The sequence below is a fragment of the Mustela nivalis genome (assembly GCF_964662115.1).
Source record: "Mustela nivalis genome assembly, chromosome: 2".
Lineage (NCBI taxonomy): Eukaryota > Metazoa > Chordata > Mammalia > Carnivora > Mustelidae > Mustela > Mustela nivalis.
In genome coordinates this window covers 128698517-128718278 of record NC_139021.1, presented here as the reverse complement: position 1 = coordinate 128718278, position 19762 = coordinate 128698517, and the positions used below count along the sequence as shown (strand labels likewise).

At 36.6% G+C, this 19762-nt stretch overlaps 1 protein-coding gene across 3 annotated transcripts in view; it reads left to right on the top strand.

The window, feature by feature from the left end:
• The window catches only part of CTNNA3 (catenin alpha 3), a 1840263-nt gene that overhangs the window by 1258001 nt on the left and 562500 nt on the right, over positions 1-19762 (top strand). For all 3 annotated transcript variants that reach the window (XM_082714750.1, XM_082714748.1, XM_082714749.1), the window contains exon 11: positions 11685-11841. In XM_082714750.1, coding sequence (XP_082570876.1) covers positions 11685-11841 — 157 coding nt within the window. The remainder of the gene's footprint in view (positions 1-11684; positions 11842-19762) is intronic.

Here is a 19762-nt window from a genome sequence, read left to right as displayed (position 1 = left end):
GAGACCATGTGAACACATGTCTAGGGCCTCTCCAGTGTCTTAGATAGGCATGTACAAGGGAGAGGTCTTGAAATACAAGCTTCTGAGAACTGAAGGAAGATATAGAACCTTGAGAAAGCCTATAAATCTTAAATATTATGAATCTGGTTTAGATGGATAAGAATTTCCCAATACAAATGAGAGAAAGTTGTAATAAAAATACTCTGAGTTTATATTAACAATGGCAGGGGCTTAGCCTAAGCTGTGCTGAGGCCTTGGCCACATATACCACTAGAAAGTAGAGGAGCCTGAAGAAAGTAGAATGGGACCTTGTGAAACTAAATTGGTTTTTCACAGAAGTGCCAGATAATCTGATGTACAAAGTCTAATGCAAGCCAGTTTGAACAGGCATCTATGAGGATGGAGAAATAAAGATCATTCAGAAAGAGAATCAGCACCAAATACATACTTTAACAGTGAGCATGGGCAGTGAATGTAGTTGGGATACCAAATACCAGATACAGAGGAAAGGGCTGAGGAGAACTCTCAACATGTCCGGGGAGGGGGGTTCATTTTCTAATCCTGTAGCTCACTTAACTAATTTTTTTTTTTTACTTGCCTGAAAAAACCCAACTCAAAAAGTCCCTTTTTCCCTAGGTACCCAAATTGGAAAGGAAGAAGTAAAATTATCATTGTTCACAGATGACAAAATTTTATATTTAGAAAACCCTAAAGGTCTCTCTCTCTCTGTTTCTCTCTTACACACACACACACACACACACACTGTTAAGAGCTAATGAACAAAGCTGACAAAATGCACAAAAGCAGTGCATTTCTATATACTGACAATAAATAATCTGGAATGGAAATTAAGAAAGCAGTTCTACTTGCAATTGCATCACAAAAAATAAAATGCCTAGGAATAATTTTAACCAAGTAAGGGGGTGATTTATACACTGACAGCCATAAAAAGAATGCTAGAAGAAATTAAAGAAGGCTTTACTAAATGGAAGAAAATTTTGTTTATGGATTATAAGACTTAAACTAACAGTAAGATAAAGCTATTACCTAAAGCAATTTGCAGATTCAATGCAATCCTTCTCAAAATCCCAACAATGATTTTGCAGATATAGGACAAACACATCTTAAATTCATATGGAATCTAAGGCTACCTCAGCTAGTTTAAACAATCTTAAAAAAGAAGAACAAAGTGGGAGGACTCACATTTCCTAGTTTCAAAAATTATAAACTCTAGTAATCAAATCAGTATGGAACTGGCATGAAACCAGACTTCCAGAATTATAGGCCAGTGGAATAGACTAGATGGCTCAGACATAAACCTGTGCATATCAGGCTTACCTTATTTTATTATGCTTCACTTTATAGCAGTTCACAGACATTGTGTTATTATTATTTTTTTATCATATTAATATATTTTTTAATTTTTTATTTTATATAAACATATATTTTTATCCCCAGGGGTACAGGTCTGTGAATCACCAGATTTACACACTTCACAGCACTCACCAAAGCACATGCCCTCCCCAATGTCCATAATCCCACCCCCTTCTCCCAAACCCCCTCCCCCCAGCAACCCTCAGTTTGTTTTGTGAGATTAAGAGTCACTTATGGTTTGTCTCCCTCCCAATCCCATCTTGTTTCATTGATTCTTCTCCTACCCACTTAAGCCCCCATGTTGCATCACCACTTCCTCATATCAGGGAGATCATATGATAGTTGTCTTTCTCTGCTTATTATTTTTATTTATATTTATTTATTTATTTATTTATTTATTTATTTATAGTTTTTACAAATTGAGGGTTTAGGAGAACGCTGAATCAAACAAATCTATTGCCACTATATTTCTAGTGGCATTTGCTCACTTGGTGACTGTGTCATCTTTTGGTAATTCTCACAATATCTCAAACTTTTTTTTAATCATTATTATATTTGTTATGGTGACCTGTGATCAAGGATATTTGATGTTACTAGTTGTAGCTGTTTTGGGGTACCACAATGCCCTATATGTCATCTTTATATAGATGACAAAGTTAATTGATAAATGTGTCTGTTCTGATTGCTACACAGACTGGCGTTTCCTCTGACTCTCTCCCTTTTCTCAGCCATTCCTATCTCCTGATATGCAACAATATTTAAATTAGGCCAATTGATTAATAGCCAAACCATGGCCACTAAGTTCAAGTGAAAAGGAGAGTTGCACATTTTTCACTTTATATAAAAAATGTTTAAGTTTATGGAGAAAGGCATGTCAAAAGTCAAGGTAAGCCCAAAGTTGACCTCTTGTGCCAAGTAGTTAGCCAAGTTGTGGTTGCAAAGGAAAAGTTCTTGAAGGAAATTAAAAGTCTCATTCCGGTGAACACATAAATGACAGAAAGTGAAACAGCCTTATTGCTTGTAAGGAGAAAGTTTGAGTAGTCTGGATAGATCAAAATGATTACAATATTTCCTTAAGCCAAAACTTAATCCAGAGCAAGGCCCTAACTCCTGTCCATTTTATGAAGACTGAAAGAAGTGAGGAAGCTACAGGAAAAGTTTTGAAGCTAGCAGAGGAGGTTCATGAGGCTTAAGGAAAGAAGTTGTCTCTATGCCAAAGAAGTGCAAGGGGAAGCGGCAGATGCTAATGTAGAAGCTGCAGTAAATTATCGTGAAGATTGAGTTTAGACAATTCATGAAGGTAGCTATACTCAATGACAAATTTTCAATGTAGACAAAACAACCCTAGTCCTAGATGTCATCTAGGACTTTCATAGTTAGAGAGGAGACGTCAATGCCAGACTTCAAAGTTTCAAAGAGGCTGACTCTCTTGTTAGGGGCTAATGCAGCTGGTGACTAAGTTGAAGCTCATGTTTATTTACTATCCCCCAAATCCTCAGACCCTTAAGAATTATGCTAACATGTTCTGTAAATGGAGCAACAAAGCCTGGATGACAGTATATCTGCTTACAACATGACTTACTGAATATTTAAAACCCATTGTTGAGAACTACTCAGGACAAAAGATGCCTTTCAAAATATTACTGCCCATTGGCAAAGCACCTGGTCAGGCAGAGCTGTGATGAAGTTATACAGTGATATTAACATTGTTTTCCTCTCTTCTAACACAACCATTCAGTAGCCCATGGATCAAGGAATATCTAACACTGAAGTCTTACTAAGAAATATGTTTCATAAGGCTCTAGCTGCCATAAATACATGCTTTCTCTGATGGATCTGGGCAAAGTGAATTGAAATTCTTCTGAAAAGAATTTACCATTTGAGATACCATTAAGAATATTATGGACATTGGGGAGGGTATGTGCTTGGGTGAGTGCTGTGAAGTGTGTAAACCTGGTGATTCACAGACCTGTACCCCTGGGGATAAAAATATATGTTTATAAAAAATAAAAAATTAAAAAAAATACTCACTTTGTAATGAGAGTCATTACTTTTGTCTAGCCAATTCTTACATCACTGTTTATCCCTTCCCTGCTTTATCCCTTCCCAGTATCAATAAAGGCTCACTTGGGTTACCTAGAAGCCATGAGAAAGCTTGTAATAGATCTGGCTGGTTTTCACCAGCAATTTGACCACCATGTGCACAGGGAAGTCTATTGATAAAGGCTTTATTGCAATAAATTGCAAATACATGGAAAAAAAAGAATATTTGTGATTCATAGGAAGCGGTCAAATATCAACATTAACAGAGTTTGAAAGCCGTTGGTTGATTCCACCCTCATGGATGAATTTTAGGGGTTCAGGACCTCAGAGAAGGCAGTTACTACAGATGTGATAGAAATAACAAGAGAACTAGAATTAGAAGTGGAGCATGAAGATAACACTTGTTGCTTGTTTTTTTCTTTCTTTAACTTAAAAAAAAATTAATTCTAGTATAGTTAATATACAGTTATATTAGTTAGAGGTATAAAGCATATTGATTCAGCAATTCTATACATTACTCAGTGCCCATCATGATAAGTGTACTCTTATTCCTCTTTACCTATTTACCCATTCTTCTACCCACCCCCCTCTGGTAATCCTCAGTTTGTTCTCTATAATTAGGAGTCTTTTTTGGTTTGTCTCTCTTTTGTTTGTTCATTTGTTTTATTTCTTAAATTCCACATATGAGTGAAATCATATGGTATTTGTTTTTCTCTAACTTATTTCACTTAGCATTATACCCTCTAAATCCATCCATGTTGTTGCAAATGGCAAGCATTCATTCTTTTTTATGGCTTTTTTGTGGCTCATTAATATTCCATTGTGTGTGTATATATATATTATATCTTCTTTATCCATTCATCTCTTGATTGAATCTTGGGTTGTTTGCATAATTTAACTATTGTAATGCTACAATAAACATGGCCGGGGGCATACATCTTTTCGAATAGTGTTTTCATATTCTTTGGGTAAGTGCTCAGTAGTGGAATTACTAGGTCATATGATAAGTCTGTTTTAATCTTTTGTGGAACCTCCATACTGTTTTCAACAGAGGTTGGACCAGTTCCCATACCCACCAACTATGCACAAGAGTTCCTTTTTCAAATAAGTTACATCTTATGGATGACCAAAGAAAGTGGTTTCTTGAGATAGAGTCTACTCTTGGTGAAGATTCTGTGAAGATTGTTGAAATGAAAACAAAAGACTTAGAATATTACATAAATTTAGTTGGTAAAGCAGTGACAGGGTTTGAGAGGATTGACCCCAATTTTAAAAAAATATCCTGCAGTGGGTAGGTCTATCAAACAACATCACATTCTACAGATAAATTTTTCATGAAAGGAAGAGTCCATTTATGGAGGAAACTTCATTGTTGTCTTATTTTAAGAGATTGATACAGTTACGTCAACCTTCAGCACCTATCATCCTGATCTGTCATCAGCCAAAAACATCAAGCAAGACCTTCTATCAACAAAAACATTATGACTCACTGAAAGCTCAGGTAATGGTGAGAGTTTTTAAACAATATTTTGTTTTATCTTATTTTTTGAAAGAGAGAGAGAGCGTGAATGGGGGAAAGGGCAGAGGGAGAAGCAGGGAGCACTGATGCAGGGACCCCATTGAGCAGGGAGCTTGATGCAGGACTAGATCCCAGGACCCTGGGATTATGACCTGAGCTGAAGGCAAACATTTAATGACTGAGCCACCCAGGTACCTCTTTAGCAATATTTTATAATTAAGGCACGTACATGGGTTTTGTTTTGTTTTTTAGAGATAATGCTACTGAACACTTACACTATAGTATAAGTAGTTCTATTCTTTGCACTGGAAAAAAAATATTATACTTATTTTGTTGTGGTTTTCTGGAACAAAATCTGTAATATCTCCAATGTATGCTTACATGGTTAAATGGTTTTGACAAGGATGCTAAGACCTTTCAATGGATAAAAAACAGTCTTGAACAAATAGTACTGGGAGAACTGAATATCCACATGTGAAAGAATGAAGTTGGGCGATACCTGGGTGACTCATTCGGTTATGTGTCTGCCTTTAGTTCAGGTCATGACCCCAGGACCCTGGGATTGAGACCCACACTGGGCTTCTTGCAGGGAGCCTGTTTATGTGCATGCATGCTCTCTTTCTCTCTCTCTCTGACCATAAATTAATAAAATCTTAAAAAAATGAAATTGGACCTTATCTTGCACCATGTCCAAAAATGAATTAAAAATGGATCTAAGGCCTTAATTTAATAGCTGAAACTGCAGAATTCAAGAAAACATTGCACAAAAACTTCATGATATTAAGTTTGGTAATGATTCCTTGAATATCAGACCAAGAACACAGGAAAATAAAGAAAAAAATAGATCAATTAAGCTTTATTAAATGAAAAAGGTTTGTGCAGCAGAGGACACTACTAAGGGAACAAAGAGGCAAACCATAGAATGGGAGAAAATATTTGTAAATCATATATCTGAAAAGAGTTTAATATAAAAAAAATTTAAAATCCCTAAAATTCAACAACAACAAAAGAATTCAATTTAAAAAGGAGCAAATGTTTGGGGCACCTGGGTGGCTCAGTGGATTAAGACGCTGCCTTCGGCTCAGGTCGTGATCTCAGTGTCCTGGGATCAAGTCCCGCATCGGGCTTTCTGCTCAGCGGGGAGCCTGCTTCCCCCTCTGTCTCTGCCTGCCTCTCTGCCTACTTGTGATCTCTCTCTCTGTCAAATAAAATAAGTAAAATCTTAAAAAAAAAAAGGAGCAAATGTTCTGAATAGATACTTTTCGAAAGAAGATATACAAATGTCCAATAAGCCTAAGGAAAGATGCTTAACATCTCTAGTCATTGGGAAAATAAAATCAAAACCACAATGAGATACCACTTTGTACCCGTTATGATAGATATATATTTTTAAAAAGACAGAAAATAAGTGTTGGCAAAGATGAGGAGAAAATGGAACTTTTGTGCTTTGTGAGAAAGTAAGAACCTGCAGCCATTGTGGAAAATAGTATAGTATTTCTCATAAAAATTGAATATAAAATTATCATGTGATTCAACAACTTTATTGCTGGGTATATACTTAAAATACTTGAAAGGCAGGACTCTGACCACATATTTATGAATCAGTGTACATAGTAGCATTATTCACAATAACCAAAAGTGGAAAAAAACCCAATTTTCATAAATAGAAAAATGGATAAGCAAAATATGGTATGTACATATGGTGGAATACTATCCAGCCTTAAAAAGAAATGAGGTTTTGACACATTCCTCAACATGGATGAACCTTGAGGATATTATATGAGGAAAAGCTAGACATAAGAGGTCAAATATCATGATTCCATTTCAATGAGGTACCTAGAATAATAGAATAGTCAAATTTGTAGAAAAGAGAAAGTAGATGGGTGTTTTAGGGACAGCTTATACATACAGTAATAACTATGACTGACATGCTTAGTGTACCAAGAAGCAAAGATGAATACAACATGGTCCTACCTATGAAAGAGGCTCATATGAAGCAGACATGTGTAGAAACATTCATGCAATACCATAAGTATTTCATTATATGAACAAACAGCTTTTAAAACACAGAATACAATTCAGTTATCTTGTTATAGGGAATAGGACAGGTTTCACAGTACATAGTAACATTTCAGCAGGTTTTTAGAGATAGGAAATATTTCCTCAGATGGACCAGATCAGAAAAATGAATGGAACAAGGATGTTAAGGAAGTTTCAGTTGTAAAGGCAAAGCCATAGTGGTGTAAAGATACATAGTATCACCAGGAAATGGAGCTTAAGACAGTATGGCTGGAATATAGGCTAAAATGGGGGTTGGGGGGTAATTTTTTCAACACATTGAACTGTAGGTAAGAGCCTGCTTGTGGAGGTTTTTAGACTATGATTTGGAATGAAATGGAATTCAGATTTTATTTTTAGTCAACTAGGATTCTACCAAAGGTTATCAGCAAGAGAGGGTCACTTCCTCATTTGAGAAAGAAATGTGCTTGTAGCAGGGAGAATGGCTTGGAGTAAATCTGGAATTACCTAACTCTTTAGGAGGTCACTAAAATAGTCCTATTAATATGTAATAAGCTCCTGAAGTTAAAGAGACTCAGACATGAGCAGACTAGGGGATTCACAAGGTCAGGGGTGGTTCTGACAGGTACAGATCTCAACCATAATCTGAAGGAGAATGCTTCAGAAAGCAACATAATGTATTTAATTCACTTTTAGTTATGCATGAAGAGGATTTAAGAGCTCTCTTTTTGCAGTGCCTGGGTGGCTCAGTGGGTTAAGCCTCTGCCTTTGGCTCAGGTCATGATCTCTGGGTCCTGGGACTGAGCCCCACATTGGGTTCCTCCCACAGTGGGGAGCCTGCTGCTCCCTATCTCTGCCTGCCTCTCTGCCTACTTGTGATATTTCTCTCTCTCTCTCTCTCTCTCTCTCTCGCTCTGTTAAATAAATAAATAAATAAATCTTAAAAACAAAAACAAACTGTCTTTTTACCCCCCTCTAGAAATACAGCTAAAATGCTCGGAGTGTGACATTCAAATGAAGATTTCTTCTGCCTTACATAGGGTTAGCACATCTTCTGAATTTTATCTGCTTTTAGATTTAAGCTAAATATCTGGAGAGTCAAGTAGGATAAAATTTGCTAATAGTGTGCACTGTTGAATCAGATAAATTGGATCAGAAGTAGAACTGAAAATGTCCTTAGAATATATAGCCTGTCTCATATTCATGACTCCGTATTTCCACTGAGGGTTCCACACCAGTATGCCTCTCTATGAAGACATAATTTCAGCACAACCACATGTGTACACAGTTGTCCAATTGCAGGGACAATGAAACACCAGAGACCAGAGTCTTTGCAGTTTACACAAATGTACATTGTAAGTTAATAGGTTAATAAAATTCTAAAACTAAAGTCAAAGAATATTGCACAGTGGTTATTTCTAAAAGCAGTGTGTTCCTTAATTCAATGTGTTCCTCTTTCATAAAAAAAAAAGAAATAAAAGGAGAGAATATCAACATAATATTTTTAAGCAACCATTTCCTCCCCTCCTCTACTTCTAAAAATTTGTTGAAAGTCATTTAAGTAAGGTGCAGCCGTTAGGTTACTGAGCAGAAAATGTTTCTTTCTTATTCTTATTGCCATCATATTTTGGTGAAATCTGAATCCTGTATCCAATATTCTGTTACACCAAATCCAAAAGCTGTTTTCCAAATCCAAAAGCCGTTTTAGTCCTCATTATTCTTGACTCTTCTACAGCATTTATCCTTTGAAAAAGGTGTTCTTCCTCATCTCTTTAATACCTTTGGTTTCTGCTTCCTTCTTGATGATTCCTTTTCTCATCTTTATCACCTGCAGTTTGCATTTTCCTCCTATATGTTGGAATTTCCCAAAGGTATATTCTCTTCTTCTTACCATTGCCCTGATTTTCTTCCAACTCTTATTACTGTCGCCTCTCTGCTGAACATTCCCTAGGAGGTAAGGTTAGGCGCTGTCTTGCTTCTAAGCCATTGTGCATGTTATTGCCCCTTCCTAAAGGGATATCACCTTATACTAATTTCTACTTATTTTTCAGATTTGAGGCCTTTGGAAACCTTTCCCATGTGTTACAGGGCATCTGATGATACTTTTACAATAGCCTCCATGTTAAAGCTCTTATATATATGGCCTTGGTTCTCAGAATCAGAGTGCCAGGCCAATAGCCTCACTGTTACCAGCGAACTTGTTAGAAATGCCAATTATGAGGTCCCAAAAAACATCAGCTGAATTAGAAACTCTAGGGTGTGGCTCAGAAATCTGTGTTTTAACAAGCCCTCAAAATAATTCTGATACAGGCTAAAGTCTGAGAATCACTGGAGTATTACAATTGCCTGGCTTTTGGCTGAGTTCCCTACTTGATTATGGGCTGTTTTAGAAACTATGATGGTCTCTCAGGGTGCCTGGGTGGTTCAGTCGGTTCAGTGCCAACTTTTGGTTTCAGCTCAGGTCATGATCTCAGGATCTTGGGATGGAGCCCTACATGGGACTCTATGCTCAGCAGGGAGTCTGCTTGAGATTCCTACCCTCTGCCCATCCCCCTGCTCCTGCTGGTGAACTCCCTCTCTCTCTCTCTCTTTCAAATACAAAAATAAAATCTTGGGGCATCTGGGTGGCTCAGTGGGTTAAGACACTGCTTTTGGATCAGGTCATGATCCTAGGGTCCTGGGATTGAGCCCCACATTGGGCTCTCCGCTCAGCAGAGGGCCTGCTTCCCCCTCACCCTCTACCTGCTTCTCTGCCTACTTGTGATTTCTCTCTGTCAAATAAATAAATAAATAAAAATCTAAAAAAAAATAATATCTTGAAGAAGCAGCAGCAGCAGCAGAAGCAACAACAACAAATATGGTGGAATCTTTTTGATAGTGATGTCAGTGGCCAGTGCAGAATCTGCTACATTATTGTTACATAAAACTAATTTCTTTCACTGCATGGACAAATAAATGGGTAAATAAATGACAACTTTTTTATGAGGTCCAATTCTAAATCTCAGGTAACTGTGACTTGTGGGAGAGCCAAGTCACTTCAAAGCCAACCTAATAGGAAAGTTGATATCTAATACCCCTCATCAACACTGTCCTCCCAAACAATTGAACATATTTGTTTCTCTGATCCTGACTGACTTTTTTTTTAACTCTCTGAACTCTCCTTTTCCAACAATGCTAAGATCATTTTCCCCATTACTGATGGAAAAACCTTAGTAATCATCTTCCCTTGAAGAATAGCTTCATTTATTCTGAGTATACAACTTAAAGGTTTACCATAAAAAATCTGAAAAATTCAGTTACACACACAAATAAATAAAAAGCACTGGAAATTCCATCCCTCTGAGAGAACCAATGTTAATTGGTGCATGTATTCATTTAACTTTTATCCCTAGCATATTTGCATTTCAGTGTTTGCTGTGGAACATAATATTTTGTAATCTACTATTACTTCACTATGTTGGATGTATTTTCATGTCCTTAGAAGGTAATTTTCCACAGATTTCTTAATGGCTGCATGATATTTTGGCAGTAATTGACCTATCCTCATCCTTCCTTAATTCATTGGAAGTTCCAATCAAAACCTTTTCATTACCTCCACCCTTGATGTCCAGGCTCTATCTAACACCCAGAACCTCTTGAAGTAGCCTCCATTGCCGGATGAATTCTTCCAAAATTTAGTTCTGAGCAAATTGCTTGAAAGTCATAATCACTCCCCAGTGCCTTCCAAATAAGGGCACTGTCCTGAGCCGGACCACCAAGTACTCCTGTTGATTTCTTTTGTACACCCAGTCTCTAGGTAAGACTGCTCACCATTGTCACAGTATTTCCTCTGTTTACTCTCCTTTTGATTTTTGCCTCTTCTCTGTCCCATCATTCTTTTTCAATGGCGATTTAACCTAAATGGCCAATTTAGTGGGAGGCCTTACTGCAATCACCAACTTCCTACCCTCACCACCATTTCATTCCTTATCCCCCTTCTTATATCTTTTTCTCCTTGGTTCTTAAAACTATCTAACAGATCATATATTTTGTTTATTTAACTTGTTAATTGCTTCTGTGCTATAACTGTAATAAAGGTTCCATGAAAGCAATGATTTTTGCTGCTGTCTTGTTTAGATCCTTAGAATCTAAAACAATGCTTAATACATGAAAAGAAATCAGAATATATTTGAAGTCTGAAAAAATGAATGAAATAATTAATTAATTAGTGAATTAATAATGAATATTCACTCGCAAAATTCTATAAGACCTCAGGGGAGCCCAAGCTCTTATTCCAGTGCTTTGCATATATTCACATTGTGCAATGTGAATTCAAATGACTAGTTAACATGTTACTCTTCCTTGAAATCTTTCTTTAAAACTTCTGCTGTCTAAAGACTATTGACCATTATTTGTGGTTATGATATTTATTGCATACTGAACTGAGTTATGTTTTGCCTTTCCCATTGAGTAATAAAGAAGTTCCTTACAGGCAGAGACCAAATATCTTTGTAGCTCTTGCAGTTCTTAGTGCATTGATACTCAATAAAAAGCTCTAAAAATGATTAATTTTTTGCCACAAATAAAATTAAATTTTTTCCAAAAGTGAAGAGGGAGTTACAAGGGGATTTTTGCCATTTTCCCTGTTGTTAAAGATATATGTATTTTCTATTTTAAAGAATAGCTGTTATCTCCATAATTGTAACTATTTCCAAAGAAATCACTATGTGAACATTCTACATCTTTGCAGATCATTAATGCTGCACTTGCTTTGGCGGCAAGACCCAAAAGTCAAGTGGTCAAAAAAACCATGGAAATGTATAAGCACACGTGGGAGAATCATATCCATGTCCTCACCGAAGCTGTAGATGACATTACAAGCATTGATGACTTCCTTGCTGTATCTGGTATGTTTTTGATCTTTTTATTTATATATTTAATCTTGTCAATTTTCTGAAAGACGATAATTATGAATATAATTAATTGTATGCAGTATAATGAGACTCTTGTTAATGATCATCTTTCTCAAAAGCAAAGTATTGCTATTTGTGATCTACTCTAGGATAATGAGCCTCAAGCTTGCAGTCCTTACAACTCAATAATTTACATTGTGTCTCTAAAAGAAACTCCTATTCATAGACAAAGCATAATTGAAAATAGTAGCTGGAAATCTTAGACATTTTCTAGCTTTTTGAATAAATAATCATTTCCCCTTTACTATATATATATTTTTTTAACTTTTTATTTTTTATAAACATATATTTTTATCCCCAGGGGTACAGGTCTGTGAATCACCAGGATTACACACTTCACAGCACTCAACAAAGCACATACCCTCCCCAATGTCCATAATCCCACCCACTTCTCCCAAACCCCCTCCCCCCAGCAACCCTCAGATTGTTTTGTGAGATTAAGAGTCACTTATGGTTAGTCTCCCTCCCAATCCCCTTTACTATATTTATATCTTTTGATTTCTCTGTACTTCTTTTCCAACAGAATTTTTCTGCACTAGAAAATTTAGATAGATAGACACAACAAGAAAACTCTTCATTTATTTGAGATAGAATATGTACTTCAGCTTCCAGTATATGTATTTGAATATTGGTGATCTAAATAATCAAATAAGTCTAAACATCTGACTACAGCAGTTACAGATGGGCTTGAAATTCCATGTCAAACCTACATGATTCTTTTATCACAGAACAGAAGAGCATCCCATAGGATTATGAAATTACTCTCAGAAGCATAACTCTGGTTTTGATTATATTGTTATAACAGCAAAGAACTAAATACTTCTAAATCTTTTTTTTTATTTTCTTAAAAATTAAGCTTCATATTATAATAAATTACATTTGGGGGAAACTGGTTGTCTCAGTTGTAGGAGCATGCAACTTGATCTCAGGGTTTTGAGTTTGAGTTCCATGCTGGGTGTAGAGATTATTTAAATAAAAACTTTAGGGTGCCTGGATAGCTCTATGGTTAAATGCCTGCTTTCACCTCAGGTCATGATCCTAGGGTCTTACAATTGAGTCCGTCATTGGGGTCCCTGCTCAGAAGGGAGCCTGCTTCTCCCTTTGTCTCTGCCCCTCCTCCTGCTCATCCATGTTCTCTCTATCTCCATCTCTTTCAAATAAACAAAATTTAAAACAAAATATTTTTTTGCATGCTTACTAGTTATTTTTATTTCTCATCCTATGATTAATCTATTATTATCTTTTGCAAAAACAAAATATTTTTTAAATTATTTTTGTTAACATATAATGTATTATTTGCCCCAGGGGTACAGGTCTGTTAATCATCAGGCTTACACACTCACAGCACTCACCATACCACATACCCTCCCCAATGTCCATAACCCAACCATCTTCTCCATACACCTCTCTCCCCAGCAACCCTCAGTTTGTTTTGTGAAATTAAGAGTGTCTTGTGGTTTTTCTCTCTCCAAATCCCATCTTGTTTCATTTATTTCTTCCCTCACCCCACAACTCCCCACTCTGCCTCTCAATTCCTCATATCAGGGAGATCATATTATAATTATATTTCTCTGATTGATGTATTTCACTCAGCATAATACCCTCTAGTTCAAACCACATCTTTGAAAATGGCAAGATTTTGTTTCTTTGGATGGCTGCATAGTATTCCATTATATATATTTATACACACACACACACACACACACACACACACACACACATCTAGGTTCTTTCCATAGTTTGGCTATTGCAGACATTGCTGCTATAAACATTCAGGTGCATGTGCCCTTTCAGATCACTACTTTTGTATCTTTAGGGTAAATACCCAGTAGTGTGATTGCTGGGTCATAGGGTAGCTCTATATTCAACTTTTTGAGGAACCTTCATGCTGTTTTCTAGAGTGGAACTAGCTTGCATTTCCACCAACAATGTAGGAGAGTTCCCCTTTTTCCACATTCTCTACAACATCTGTCATTTCCTGACTGGTTAATTTAAGTCATTCTGACTGTCATGAGGTGGTATCTTATTGTGGTTTTGATTTGTATTTCCTGATGTCGAATGATATTGAACACACTTTTCATGTGTCTGTTGGCCATCTGGATGTCTTCTTTACAGAAATGTCTGTTCATGTCCTCTGCCCATTTCCTGATTATTTGTTCTTTGGGTGTTGAGTTTTGTAAGTTCTTTATAGATTTTGGATACTAGCCCTTTATCTGATATGTCATTTGCAAATATTTTCTCCCATTCTGTCAGGTGTCTTTTGTTTTTGTTAACTGTTTCCTTTGCTGTGCAAAAGCTTTTGATCTTGATGAAATCCCAATAGTTCATTTTTGCCCTTGCTTCCCTTGCCTTTGGCAATGTTCCTAGGAAGAAGTTGCTATGGCTGAGGTCGAAGAGATTGCTGCCTGTGTTCCCCTCAATGATTTTGATGAATTCCTTTCTCACATTGAGGTCCTTCATCCATTTTGAGTCTGTTTTCATGTGTGGTGTAAGGAAATGGTCCAGTTTCTTTTATTTGCATGTGGCTGTCCAGTTTTCCCAACACCATTTGTTGAAGAGACTGTCTTTTTTACATTGGGCATTCTTTCCTGCTTTGTCAAAGATTAGTTGACCATAAGGTTGAGGGTCTATTTCTGGGCTTTCTATTCTGTTCCATTGATCTATGTGTCTGTTTTTATGCCATTACCATACTTTCTTGATGATGACAGCATTGTAATAGAGCTTGAAGTCTGGAATTGTGATGCCACCAACTTTGGCTTTCTTTTTCAATATTCCTCTGGCTATTTGAGGTCTTTTCTGGTTCCATATAAATTTTAGGATTATTTGTTCCATTTCTTTGAAAAAAAAAAAAAGATGGTATTTTGATAGGGATTGCAGTAAACATGTAGATTGCTTTAGGTAGCATAGACATTTTCACAATATTTGTTCTTCCAATCCAGGAGTACGGAACATTTTTCCATTTCTTTGTGTCTTCCTCAATTTCTTTCCTGAGTACTTTATAGTTTTCTGAGTACAGATTTTTTACCTCTTTGGTTAGGTTTATTCCTAGGTATCTTATGGTTTTGGGTGTAATTGTAAATGGGATTGACTCCTTAATTTCTCTTTCTTCTCTCTTGTTGTTGGTGTATAGAAATACAGCTGAATTCTGTGCATTGATTTTATATTTGACACTTTACTGAACTCCTCTACAGGTTCTAGCAGATTTGGAGTGGAGTCTTCTGGGTTTGCCACATAAAGTATCATATCATTTGCAAAGAGTGACAGTTGGACTTCTTCTTTGCCAATTTGGATGCCTTTAATTCTTTTTGTTGTCTGATTGCTTAGGCTAGGACTTCTAGTACTATGTTGAATAGCAGTGGTGAAATGGATATCCCTGCCGTGTTCCTGACCTAAGTGGAAAAGCTCTCAGTTTTTCTCCATTGAAAATGATATTCGCTGTGGGTTTTTCATAGATGGCTTTGATGATATTGAGGTATGTGTGCTCTATGCCTACACTTTGAAGAGTTTTTATCAAGAAAAAATGCTGTACTTGTCAAATGCTTTTTCAGCATCTATTGAGAGTATCATGTGGTTCTTGTTCTTTCTTTTATTAATGCATTGTATCACATTGATTGATATGTGGATCTTGAAACAACCTTGCAGCCCTGGAATAAATCCCACTTGGTCATGGTGAATAATCCTCTTAATGTACTGTTAGATCCTATTGGATATTATTTTGGTGAGAATTTTCACATCTGTGTTCCTCAAGGATATTGGTCTGTGATTCTCTTTTTTGATGGGATCTATTTCTGGTCTTTGGGTCAAGGTAATGCTGGCCTCATAAAATGAGTTTGGAAGATTTCCTTCCACTTCTGTTTTTTTGGAACAGTTTCAGGAGAATAGGAATTAATTCTTCTTTAAATGTTTGTAGGATTCCCTTGGGAAAGGTTTTGACCCTGGGCTCTTGTTTGTTGGGAGATTTTTGATGATTGCTTCAATCTCCTTACTGGTTATAGGTCTGTTCAGGTTTTCTCTTTCTTCCTGGTTCAGTTGTGGTAGTTTATATGTCACTAGGAATGCATCCATTTCTTCCAGACTGTCAAATTTGCTGGCATATAATTGCTCATAATATGTTCTTATAATTGTTTGTATTTCTTTGGTGTTGGTTGGGATCTCTCCTCTTTCATTCATGATTTTATTTATTTGGGTCCTTTCTCTTTTCTTTTTTGATAAGTCTGGCCAGGGGTTTATCAATCTTATCAGTTTTTTCAAAGAACAAGCTCCTAGTTTCATTGATTTGTTCTACTGTTGTTTTGGTTTCTATTTCATTGATTTCTGTTCTGATCTTTATTATTTCTCTTCTCCTGCTGGGTTTAGGCTTTGTTTGTTGTTCTTTCTCCATATCCTTTAGGTGTAGGGTTAGGTTGTGTATTTGAGACCTTTCTTGTTTCTTGAGAAAGGCTTGTATCGCTATATATTTTCCCTCAGGACTATCTTTGCTTTGTCCCATAGATTTTGAACAGTTGTGTTTTTATTTTTATTTGTTTCCATGATTTTTTTCAATTCTTCTTTAATTTCCTGGTTGACCCATTCATTCTTTAGGAGGATGCTCTTTAGCCTCCATGTATTTGGGTTCTTTCCAAATTTCCTCTTGTGACTGAGTTCTAGCTTCAGACCACTGTTGTCTGAAAATATGCAGGGAATGATCCCAATCTTCTGATACTGGTTGAGACCTGAATTGTGACCCAGGATGTGATCTATTCTAGAGAATGTTCCATGTGCGGTAGAGAAAAATGTGTATTCTGTTGCTTTGGGATGGAATGTTCTGAATATATCTGTGATGTCCATCTGGTCCAGGGTGTCATTTAAGGCCTTTATTTCCTTTTTGATCTTTTGCTTGGATGATCTTTCCATTTCAGTGAGGGTGATGTTAAAGTCTCTGACTATTATTGTATTATTATCTATGTGTTTCTTTGATTTTGTTATTAATTGGTTTATATAGTTGGCTGCTCCCATGTTGGGAAATAGATATTTAATATGTTAGATCTTCTTGTTGGACAGACCCTTTGAGTATAATATAGTCTCCTTCCTCATCTTTTATTATAGTCCTTGGCTTAAAATCTAATTTATGTGATATAAGGATTGCCACCCCAGCTTTCTTTTTATGTGCATTAACATGGTACATTGTTTTCCACCCACTCACTTTTAAATCTGGAGGTATCTTTTGGTCTAAAATGAGTTTCTTATAGACAGCATATTGATTTTTTTTTTTAATCCATTCTGATACCCTGTGTCTTTTGATTGGGGTATTTAGCCCATTTACATTCAGGGTAACTATTGAGAGATATCAATTTAGGGCCATTGTATTGCCTGTAAGGTGACTGTTACTGTATATTGTCTCTGTTCCTTTCTGGTCTACTACTTTTAGGCTCTCTCTTTGCTTAGAGGGCCCCTTTCAATATTTCCTGTAGATCTGGTTTGGTGCTTACAAATTATTTTAGTTTTTGTTTGTCCTGGAAGCTTTTTATCTCTCCTTCTATTTTCAATGATAGCCTAGCTGGATACAGTATTCTTGGCTGCATGTTTTCCCCATTTTGTGTTCTGAATATATCATGCCAGTTCTTTCTGGCCTGCCAGGTCTCTGTGGATAAGTCTGCTGCCAATCTAAAATTTTTACCATTGTATGTTACAGACTTCTTGTCCAGGGCTACTTTCAGGATTTTCTCTTTGTTATTAAGACTTGTAAGTTTTACTATTAGATGATGGGGTGTGGACCTATTCTTATTTGTTTTGAGGTGAATTATCTGCACCTCCTGGATTTTGATGATTGTTCCCTTTGCCATATTAGGGAAATTCTCTACAATAATTCACTCCAATATACCTTCTTCTCCCCTCTTTCTTCTTCTTTTGGAATCACAATAATTCTAATGTTTCGTCTTATGGTATCACTTATCTCTCAAATTCTTCCGTCATGGTCCAGTAGTCGTTTGTCTCTCTTTTGCTCAGCTTCTTTATTCTCCATCATTTGGTCTTCTTTATCACTAATACTCTCTTTTGCCTCATTTATCCTAGCAATAAGATCCTCCATTTTTTATTGTACCTCATTAATAGCTTTTTAAATTTTTGCTTGGTTAGATTTTAGTTCTTTTATTTCCCCAAAAAGGGCTTTTATTTCTCCAGACAGGGTTTCTCTAATATCTTCCATGCCTTTTTGGAGCCCAGCTAGCACCATGAGAATCATCATTCTAAACTCTAGATCTGACATATTACCAATGTCTGTATTGATTAGATCCCTAGACTTTGGTACTGCCTCTTGTTCTTTTTTTATCCTGAGTTTTTCTATCTTGTAATTTTATCTAGATAAAAATATGTGAGAGAGAATAAAATACCAAAAGTATGGTAAGACTCCAGAAAAATATGTGTTAACCAAATCAGAAGAGAACCCAGATTGTGGGGGGACGTAAGAGGGTAAAAGGAAGTTCAAAAAAATTAAAAAAGAAAAGAAAAAGAATAAAGAAAATACAGGTATTAGATTTATGAATAAAACAGAACCACCCACTTAATTTGGGGAGTACTTTGGTCTCTTCTAAGAAACTACCTCCCCAATTTTTTTAAAGATTTTATTTATTTATTTGACAGACAGATCACAAGTAGGCAGAGAGGCAGGCAGAGAGAGAGAGGGAAGCAGGCTCCCTGCTGAGTAGAGAGCCGGATTCGGGGCTTGATCCCAGCACCCTGGGATCATGACCTGAGCTGAAAGGTAGAGGCTTTAACCCACTGAGCCACCCAGGTGTCCCTCCCAAAATTTTAAAGGAAGGAAAATAAGGGTAAACACAATGAAGGGATGAAATATGACTGTAAATATAAAAATTTTTTAAAAATTCTAAAAAAGAGTTGATAAGTTGGTTGGGAAAAGAAAGAAAAAGAAATTGGAGAGAATTTGCTCAGGTTGGAGAATAGAACAAAGACCTGTGCTAGATTTAGGTATATTTTGATCTATTAAAAGAAGTATCCCAAAACTTTTTAGAAAAAAAAAAAAAACTATATGTATACAAAAAATAAGGTTAAATACATTGAAGGATACAATATGACTCTAATAATGAGGGTTTGAAAAAAATTTTTTAGAAATGTATTGTTAAGATAAACTAGTTAAAAAATGTTAAAAGAGGAAAGAAAAAAGGTTAAAAAAAAATAGAGTAAGATAGAAAATAAAATTTAAAAATTTTAACTTTCCAAGACTAAACTTTTTTGGGGAGAAAGCCATGAATTCCATGCATTGCTTTCCCCTCGCTCTGGCATTTTCCTGTTCTCTTTGATCAGTGTGCTTGGTTTTGGCTGGATGTTCTTCCTGATTTTCTGGGGGAGGGGCCTGTTATAGTGATTCTCAAATCTCTTTGCCCTAGGCAGAATTGCACTGCCCTTGCCAGGGGCCAGGCTAAGAAATCTGCTTAAGTTTGGTCTCAGGAGTTTTTTGTTCCCTGAATGCTTTCCGAAGAGCTCTGGAGGACGGGAATGAAAATGGCAGCCTCCCAGTCTTTGGCTAAGAGGATCTGAGAGCTCAGGTCCCCACTCCTCAGTGTGGTCTCAGAGAAAAGTGGTCAATCACTCCCATCTCCGTTGTCTCCAGCCAGGCTCTGGGCTTACTGGGCCTGTGACTGAGTGTTTCTGCCTCTCGTGTACAGCTCCATTTGGAGTCTCCAAAACTAGCAGATTCCTGCCTCTAGAGGAGGAAGTTGAGTCTCCCTGGATCTGCCACTTCTGGGGTCCCTATTCAAAAAGAAGTGGTCTGGCTGTGCCACTCATCACAGTTTAAGGTAACCCCGAGCTGAGCACTTCTTCCTTGGCTCTCTGTAGTCAGCTTTCCCACTCTGATACC